We start from the raw sequence: 9,818 nt of genomic DNA, 5'->3' as shown, positions 1-9,818 counted from the left end.
TGACCTGAGCTGAAATCAAGAGTCAGACGTTTAACCAACTGAGCCTCCCAGGCACCCCTTTATATCCTTAACTTATTCACACCTACAAAATCCCTTTTGCCAGGTAAGGTAGCATAGTTACAGTTCTGAGGATTAGGCTGTGGACACCTTTAGAGAGCTATTATTCTGGCCACCCCAGGCACAGTCTAGAGAACCAAGATTTTCATTTTGGTTTTCAGTAATTGTTTCTCACTTTTAAAAAACAAAGGAAATTATTTAAATGACCAACCAAAGAAACCATAACTATTTTGCTATTTTGATATGTTCACTTTAGCATTATATGGTGGGTGATTAAAAGATCACCAGAATGAAAAAGGGGAAGGAAAATGGGGAAGGGAATTTTGCATACCCTTGTGCAAAATTACCATAACTCTCTAAGACTTAAACTAGGAGACCCCCCTAGGAGCCTGGTTGGGTCCCTGGGTGTGAACTCAGCCCCCTAATGGTCCTGCTCAGATCTGTTGTCAGAACCACATGCCATGTGCGGAAGGCCCCGCAGACGGAAATGAGGCAGCCTGCAGCCCACATGGTCCTTCTGAGTCTCCTGTGTGAAGCACAGCTGAGGATACGGTCTGGGATGAGGACACTCACCTCTGTACGGGAGGATGGTGGCAAGGAGGGCAGGAGATCATCCACACTCCCAATAAGCTTCCGCAGGGTCAGGCCCACGTTCTGCGAGAGAGGAGGGTAGGGTGACCGTCACCTCTTGCTCATTGAGAAAGCTGTGTTTCCCTGGGGAAGAGCCCTCCTGGGCTGGTACCTGCCCTCCACGTCTACCTGGCATCTGACCGCCTTGTGCTAAAGGAAGTCTTTCAGGGAGAGTCACCTACTCCACACCACCACCCTTACCCCCAGGGCCAGAACAAGCAGCCTCCATCTGCCATGTACACTGCTCTCACCTTCACCACCACCACATAGCCCTCAGGAGGCAGCTGACAGAGCTCGTTCTTGAGATCCAGCACAGCCCGCACTAGCTCCATGACATTGAGGTACACCAGGTCGTCGGTCCTGTCCAGGTTGGCTGTGGGCTGGATGGACTGGAGAGGCAAAGCAAGTGGCCAGAGGGGAGGGTCATGAGTCTGGAGGACACTGCTATTCTTTCTTGGGCAGACACTATTGCTGCCAACATAGCCACCAGCCCAATTTGAAAAGATTCTTTGACATAATAATGCCCTGTCCTGGGGATGCATGCCCTTCCTTCTGCTCTCAGTGATTCTCAGATCAGAGTCTGCCAGGGAGTCTTAAAAGAATACCGCTGGCTGGTCTCACACTGGACCAACTAAACCATCACCTGGATTTGGGACCAGGTGGTTCTCAATCTTGGATGATTCTAATGGACAGCCAAGGCTCACAGCGACTGTTTTAGAGTAAGGAACACTAGCACCTGTTTCAAGCTACAGTAAGAACAATGTGGGTGCGGGAAGCCAAGGGGGCAGCTTGGGTGGGGAAGGGGGCCCACACTTCCTGCTCCTAGGGGTGGGCCAGTGAGCTTTCCTGCACATCAGGGAGGGAGCACAGGAGACAAGGAAACTAGGCTTCCCCTTGTTTTTTCATGAGTTAGCTGTGTGCCCTTAGACAAGATACTTCTTTGCTCTGGGCCTCAGCTACATGAGGATGCAGGGCTCTATTGTTTCTGAAGTCTTCGTAGTCTATGGCTTTGCATCTTGTGGAGGTCTGATTCAAACTCATTATCAGCTTCAGCAGAGCCAACACGTACCTGTGCACCCAGCCGTGGTGGCTTCTGTGGGGGGCCCGTGAACTCCGCTGCAAGGGGGAGGGAAAGTGAGTGTAAGGGAAGGTCTCAGCACCCTGGCCCTTCCCTTCGTACATGCTGACAACCAAGCCAACCTCCTCTCCTCTGCTATGAGGAAACAGCCCGAAGATGTTTCCAGGAAGGTGGCTGGGAAAATAAGCTCTGGTCCCCCTGGTCCTCCCATAGTCAAACACCACAGTCCATTTTATAGAAAGAAAAAGCCAAAGTTGCAGTGGAGATGGAGTCATTGCACAGACATCCCAGCTCCCACTGGACACATACTGGCCCCTAAGGAACAGCACACACTCTGGCCTTGACGGTCACAGGGAAGAAACCCCACTCTGTGAAGTACAGCGGCTGTGAAGCCCCTGACCTAGTGCCAGAGCAGCTGCTGGGATAGATCTGTGAGGATTCCCTAATGGCTTGCTTTGAGCATTTGGGGTTCAAGGAAGTGAAATGGCAGAAGAACCACACAATGCACTCTGCACTTTGAAAAGCAAAGACATCATTCTACTATCCCTTCTGCCACCAAGAGCTGCAGGGGCAGCTCACCTGCATGCCATGGGCCTTAGTTTTTATCTGTTAAATAGGAGGGTTAGCTCAGAAGGGACCCTGGGGCCAGACGGCCTGGGCTTAAATCTGAGGTCTGCTCATTACTAGCTGTGTGGCTTTGGATAAGTTAGTTGACCTTCCTATGCTTCAGTTTCTTGTCCTTTGTAAAATGGGTGTAATGATTATTTCTAAATGTTTATTTATTTATGTTTTTTGAGAGTGAGAGAGAGCGTGAGTGGGGGAGGGGCAGAGAAAGAGAGAGGGAGAGAATCCCAAGCAGGCTCTGCGCTGCCTGAGCAGAGCCTGATGTGGGGCTCCATCTCACAAACTGCAAGATCATGACCTGAGCTGTTATTGAGAGTTGGTTGCTTGGGGTACCTGGGTGGCTCAGCTGGTTAAGCGTCCGACTCTTGGTCTGAGCTCTGGTCAGGGTCTCACACTGTATGAGTTTGAGCCCCATGTCAGGCTCTGTGCTTCTTGGGATTCTCTCTCCCTTTCTCTGTCCCTCCCCTGCTTTCTCTCTCTCTCTCTCTCTCTCTCAAAATAAATAAATAAATAAATAAATAAATAAATAAATAAATAAATATTAAAAAGTCAGCCACTTAAGCAACTGAGCCAGCCCAGCACACCCGCATAACGATTAGTCATGCCTATCTGATAGAGTTGCTGTGAGGTTAGAGCTAACATTTGCAAGCAACATGGGCCTGTGCTTGGCTAGTGTTAAGTTTCCTGTGACTGTTGTCATTGTCACTGGTTGCTATCATTGTCATCATCACCATCACCATGATCATCTGCATCACCCTCCTTAGGACAAGGATGATGAGCCTGGCTCACTGCTGAGTGTTCCTGACCAACCCCGCCCCCTTCAGCAGCAGAAAGTCCTGTTGGCTTAGCTACCCCTGCCCTCTCTCTTCCATCCCTGAGGCCCTCTCTCTCTCTTGAAACCTAGGAGCCTAGAGAAGATAGGCATCATCTGGGAGAGGCAGGTGGAGCTACTTTACTATCCTTCACAGACAAGCCTCCAGCAGAGGGAGGGGGAGATAGGAAGAAAGGCTGACACATCCAGATAAATGCAGAAGGAGATACACTGAAATGAGGGCTGAGGACCCTGGCCACAGAGGGAGATGAAAACAGGCTTGAGCAGGGAGAGAGTGGGGGCAGTAGATGGAGCAGAGACAAAATATCAAATCCCAGACGGGCCCACTCTGCACACTCTGAACTGAAACAGGCAGCGTTTTTTTAAAATGGTAAGCAGCCTTTGCTGCTGTCTGCAGTGGGCCACACTGCAGTGGGAAATGCAGGCTCCACACAGGATGCCAAGCAGGAGTTCCTGCCATAAGGAAGGGTGAGGATACTTACTGTAGCCGGCCTCCTTCTCTGGGGTCTGGAAGGGAGAAGAGAGAATGTGTCACCATTGCGGCCCTGGGGACACCCCATCCCCCCACCTTGACCTGTTCCCCACCCCCTCAGCTGTGCACTGGGAAGTCAAAGCTGCAGGAGGACACCAGGGAGCTCTTGTTTCAGAGGCTGAGGGGCCCTATGGCAGAGGAAGAATGCACTGTGGGTGTAGATCAAAGGGGAGCTCAAGAATGGAGGTTCGTGGAGATCCAAGTAATGGAAGAAGTCGGGCTCCCAAGATGAGAGGCAAAAAGGGAAGGGCAGGCAGGGGGCCCAGGGCTGTGGTCCCGCTGTCTCCAGTGCCTTCCCAGGCCTTCACTGTAAGGCAGAGACCTCTCCCGGTGACTTACCAGTGGGGACTTATCGTTCATGTACACCATGGGGTCCTGCAGAGGAGGAAACCAAAACAAACAGCTTAGGATTCTACAACTCACCATCCCAAGGATGCATGGAGAGCATTCACTCTCATCATTCAGGGAGACAAGAAGACACAGATGGACACGGTGGTGTGGACATGGCTCCCATCCAAGCACCTTTATCAAAATGTGCTCAGCAGCACTGTGGGAACAGGGGTCCCTCCCACCCACAGCTCAGTGGCTTCTCACCAAGGATTTCTCCTCCTGCCTCAGCCACTGGTAATCTTCCACCATCTGCTTCTTCTGCTTGTCCAGGATCTGCCTCATCTTGAGCCTCTCGGCCTCCCATAGCTGCTGCGCCTCTTCTCGGCTGCTGGGTCGGATGAAGTCCTCCTCCTGAGAGGTCAGCGGGGAGAAAGGAGAGGACCCAGTGAGTCGCATGCCCAGACCCAGGAAGGGCAACCCTCGGAAGAGCCTGTGGGAATCACAAAGCCTTGGCCTTGCCAGCTGCTTTCTCGCTGGAAAGTTCTTACATCCGCAGCCATAATATGCACACAGTTATTGGATCTGTCAACCTCGAGCAATGCCCCTGTGGCAATGTAACATCAAACCCGAGAGCACAGCACTGAACGTGCATTGTAGTTAAACAATTACTCGATCTGCTAATACAATTTTATTTTCAAACTACTCCCCTAATATTATTTTCTCAGCTGGCATTTGTCATGGTTGCTGTCACTTACGAAATTAAAAAATGCAAAGCCAGCCTTCCGGAAAGGCTTGGGTGCTTATCGTCACCCAAACACTGTGGCAGTGGGTGGGTCTGGAAGCTCTGGGACCCTGTGCTGTGGCTACAAAGCTGTCTACACAGGGTACAGGCTGAGGGAAGGGGCAGCGACATGTGCCTCTGTGACTGCGCCTTTTTATGAAAACATACCCTTTATAATTTTTTATTTTTTAAGCATTTATTTATTTACTTATTTATTTATTTTGAGAGAGAAGGAGAGACAGAGTTGGGGGGCAGAGAGAGAATGAGAGAGAGAGGGAGAGAGAGAGAATCCCAAACAGGCTCCAAGCTATCAGTGCAGAGCCCTACTCAGAGAAGCTTGATCTCATGAACTGTGAGATCATGACCTGAGTCAAAATCAAGAGTTGGACGCTCAACTGACTGAGCTGCCCAGGTGCCCCAAAAATGTACTCTATTTTTAAGCTAGTAGCTTGAATTATTTAACCAAATGTATGAGCTAAAAAAAAGTGGAGGACAAAATTTAAAGAAATATGGATCTATAGATATGTAATAAATGCTTCCTTTCCCTAGCTTCATTAATTGAATCCTCATTTCAACTCATTTAAAGGGCTTTGGAACAATAGTTTTACCTGATATTTCTTAAACAGAAAGTAGTACAGGGGCACCTTGGTGGCTCAGTCAGTTAAGCAACTCTTGGTTTTGGCTCAGGTCATGATCTCAAGGTTTCTGATTGTCTCTCTCCCTCTTTCCCTTGAGATTATCTCTCCCTCTCTCTGCCCTCTCTCTGCTAATGCTGTCTTGGTCTAAAAATAAATAAATAAACTTAAGAAAAGCCATTTTAAACAGGAGGTGTTACATGTTTTCTTAGTACTTCTTTTCCCTCAATCTTCCCCAGAGTTCATTTACATCATTATTCAGTTCCTTCAAACTTTTTATTTTTTCTGCTGTACATGATCACCTTGGCCTTCTGGACTCATGAGTGCTATATGTCATTTTTTCAATTGCATAATGCCCAAGGAGTCCTTTGTCAGGGGCAGGACCTTTCTATGGCATTCAGACCAGCAGCCTCTTCAGATCATTGCTTTTAAAGTGGCCATTTTATATACAAGTCACTTGCATAAATTGCTAAAAATTATTCTCTATCTACTTTAGTAAGCCATAATCTCTGCCAAGCCTCTAAAAAAGATTTTCCTAACCAAACCCTCTAAAATGACTGAATATAACAACACAGTTTCAAATTATTTATGTTTCCTAGTGCTCACTGAGCTTCAATCACAGCTCTCAATTTCTAACAAGACTTCTCCACCCTCACCCCCACCCTGCTGCAAGTTGCAATTCTTGCTGAAATAGTCTTTGTTTGTTAATCTATTCAACAACTACTTATTAGGCAACACTATGTGGCAGGCATAGAGCTGGGTGCGGGAGGGCAGTGATAGTAAAATATGTAATATCCCTGTTCTCATAGGGTGAAGTAAGCATTAGTTAGACGGGATTTTCTCAATCTCAATACCATTAACATTTAGGGCCATATAATTTTTTTTTAATTTTAGCGGGAGGAGGAGGAGAGGCAGAGAGAAAGAGAGAGAGAGAAAGAGAGGTAGGGGACAAGGTCTTGGATGGTAGAGGGAGAGAGAGAAATAGAGGAGCAGAGTGGGGGAAGGTAGAGGGGCAGAGGGAGAGAGAATCTTAAGAAGGCTTCATCCTCAGAACAGAGCCTGATGTGAAGCTTGATCCCATGATCCTGGGATCATGACCTGAGCCAAAATCAAGAGTTGGATACTTAACTGACTGAGCCATCTAGGTACCTCAAGATAATTCTTTATTGAGAGAGATTTCCTGTAAACTGTAGGATACTCAGCAGCAGTTCCACATACTAGATACCTTAAGCATCTTCCCAGTTGTAATAAAAATGTCTCCAGACATCTCCAATGTCCCCTCTGAGACAAGATCACCTCACCTGAAGGCTATTGATTTATACCTTATTTTAGGAAGACAAGTTTTAGGACATAAGAGCATTTTATAATCATAGAATTGATAAAATAAGTAAGATTTATTTCAGAGGCTGATGCTCAAAAATGAGTGTATTTGAAGGCTATAAATACCTGCTGTTAAATGTCAATATCTACAAACAGAATGGTATGACTGCCCCAGGCTATTGGCAAATAGTAACACAGGAACTAAGTGTAAAATATTCTGAATATTAAGCTAGGAATCTTAAGGTAAGACTAGGCCAGACTGAGAGAGACTAAATATTGGTAGAAGAAATTAGTAGTCAAGAAAGGACTGTATAGTTTTGTAAGCATTAAAAGAAAGTTCCTCGGGCGCCTGGGTGGCTCAGTTGGTTAAGCGGCCAACTTCGGCTCAGGTCATGATCTCATGGTTCGTGGGTTCAAGTGCCGCGTTGGGCTCTGTGCTGACAGCTAGCTCAGAGCCTGGAGCCTGCTTCAGATTCTGTGTCTCCCTCTCTCTCTGACTCTCCCCTGTTCATGCTGTCTCTCTCTCAGAAATAAATAAAACATTTAAAAAAAAAGTTCCCAGTACTCAAATAGCTAGGATGCCCCAAGCCTGATCACCATCTCATCAAATATTTTAACACATATTGGAAATGTTTTTCCTATGTCTTATAATTTCATAATAAAACTCAAGGTGAACATTAGATTTTTAAAAATTAACCACTTTACAGCTTACTTGTCTGCACAGTACCGCTGATATTCTTATCAGGCAATAGATACTTACATTGCTGGTCACTTTTAAAAGGAATCAGGTTCTGGTGGTACCTTAAAGTGACTCTCACAAGCTGTGAGTCCTTCCATATTTTGGCTACCCACCCCCCATATTGCCAGTCTTATTTCCATATCCAAATTCATCCTCTTATGTTCTAGCCAAAGAGCTCCTACACTTGCCCTGTGACTTCCCATAACTCAGTCTTGGCTCTTACTGATTGATTCCTCTTTCATCCCCCATATCCCAGTTTCGTCCTGTCCAAATCTTCCTCATCCTTCAAGGTCCAGCTGAAAAAAAAGAAGCTGGAAGCTGTTCTTCTCTTCAAACTCTTACTGCAGCTTTGCATTACCTCTGTGTGCTACTCCCAACTTTATAGCTGCATTACATACAGGTAAGTGTGCATGCACCTGCCCTATTCCTTCTGGCCACCTTTAAGCTCACTGAAGGCAGAGGCCTTCATTCTTCCTTCAGCACCTAGGACAGTGCCTGGCTAACTGGTCCCGCACAAGGTAGTTTATTGAATTATTATTAATTTAAACCTCAATTATGAGGACTTCAGTGCCATCCTGACTCTGGTGTGGAATCCCAGATTCCAAGAGTAAGGCAATAGAGCCAGTCAGGAGAAAAATTGTTTTTGTGGGAAAACCATCTCTGATTTTTGTTAAATGCTTTCAAATGCTTTACAGGAAGCCTGTTACACCTTTCCAGCATTTTACCTGAAAAAGGTTTTCTCAATATTTTTGATGTATACCATAAAATTGATTTTTATTTTTTACTTTTTTTGTGTACTTAAAGAAATGTTCATTATATTCTCTTAGGCAGACTCCTTGTGGCAAATACATCCAAATCCCTGACACAAAGGTCTTTTTTTTCCCCCTGCTGCGTAGTCTGTCTTTATGAAACTGAACAAACTCCTTATGGTGAAGCAGGGATTAGACAAAGGCAGTGCCACTTCGGAAATGTGCAAGATAGTTTTTTCTAAAAGGACACATTTTAAAGCAAAATTCACTAAAACTCAATTATGAAGAGAGTCAAGGACAGGAAGGTGTAGGAACTGAGTGTTCTAAATTATAGGACATGCTTAAAAATTTAGTTTTATTATTGTTAAGTATATGTTAAGATATAAATTGGTTAAATTAATGTAAAAGAGGAGAATAAGCTTGGTCAGGGGAAAATTTAGTCCACAATAGATCTTGCTTCCTAGAATTCTAAGTTATCTTATGCATTTAAAAATTTTGCTAAATTGAGAATAATAGTACAGAACATATCAATGTACTTTCCTGTATTTTTCAAATATATTATAAAAGGGTGAAAGATTTATTCTATGTGAAGAGAAGCCAGAGCTCAAATCTATTGTAATAAACATGTAGTTTTTCCAAAAACTTTTATTTTCTTTTTAAATTTTTAACCATGAAACACTCTTGAATGCTGAGAACAAACTGAGGACTGATGGGGGTGGGGGGAGGAGAAGGGGGGTGATGGGCATGGAGGAGGGCACTTGTGGGGATGAGCACCGGGAAACCAACTTGACAATAAACTATTAAAAAATTTTTTTAATATTTTATTTATTTCTGAGCAAGAGAGAGACAGTGTGAGCAGGGGAGGGTCAGAGAGAGAGGGAGACATAGACCCAAAGCAGCTCCAGGCTCTGAGCTAGCCATAAGCTCAGAGCCTGATGANGGGGGAGGAGAAGGGGGGTGATGGGCATGGAGGAGGGCACTTGTGGGGATGAGCACCGGGAAACCAACTTGACAATAAACTATTAAAAAATTTTTTTAATATTTTATTTATTTCTGAGCAAGAGAGAGACAGTGTGAGCAGGGGAGGGTCAGAGAGAGAGGGAGACATAGACCCAAAGCAGCTCCAGGCTCTGAGCTAGCCATAAGCTCAGAGCCTGATGAGGGGCTCAAACCCACGAACTGTGTGATCATGACCTAAGCCAAAGTCAGTTGCTTAACCAACTGAGCCACCCAGGTGCCCCTCCAAAAAACTTTTAGAGTCAAGTATACTGAGCCTGAGTTATCACACTTGTATACAGAGTAGAACTAAAGTAATGCATTTGGTTTGTTTTGTCACATATCAAGGTTCAGTTTAGTAAAGTATATCAAATATTCATGCCAGCTGATCACAGTGCCACTGAAGAAGATAGGTGGTGAGAAGTGGCAAGTAGGCATCTCTTTTATACACAAAGCTGTTTTTTTCTTTTCTTTCCTTTTTTTTTTTTTTTTTTTAAGACTTAAAACTCAGAAGC

The 9,818-nt window shown here is 45.3% G+C and overlaps 1 protein-coding gene across 2 annotated transcripts in view; it reads right to left on the bottom strand.

Moving 5' to 3' along the window:
- Positions 1-305: 305 nt before the first annotated feature.
- PTK2B (protein tyrosine kinase 2 beta) overlaps positions 306-9,818 on the bottom strand; it is a 128,344-nt gene continuing 118,831 nt past the window's right edge. For both annotated transcript variants that reach the window (XM_077767516.1, XM_077767517.1), the window contains 6 exons: positions 4,348-4,494; positions 4,093-4,128; positions 3,704-3,728; positions 1,757-1,803; positions 939-1,076; positions 306-711 (listed from right to left, as the gene is read on the bottom strand). In XM_077767516.1, coding sequence (XP_077623642.1) covers positions 439-711; positions 939-1,076; positions 1,757-1,803; positions 3,704-3,728; positions 4,093-4,128; positions 4,348-4,494 — 666 coding nt within the window. In that variant the 3' untranslated portion in view covers positions 306-438. The remainder of the gene's footprint in view (positions 712-938; positions 1,077-1,756; positions 1,804-3,703; positions 3,729-4,092; positions 4,129-4,347; positions 4,495-9,818) is intronic.

The sequence above is a fragment of the Crocuta crocuta genome, unplaced genomic scaffold (genome assembly GCF_008692635.1).
Source record: "Crocuta crocuta isolate KB4526 unplaced genomic scaffold, BGI_CrCroc_1.0 scaffold987, whole genome shotgun sequence".
Lineage (NCBI taxonomy): Eukaryota > Metazoa > Chordata > Mammalia > Carnivora > Hyaenidae > Crocuta > Crocuta crocuta.
This window is presented reverse-complemented; position numbering and strand designations above follow the sequence as displayed.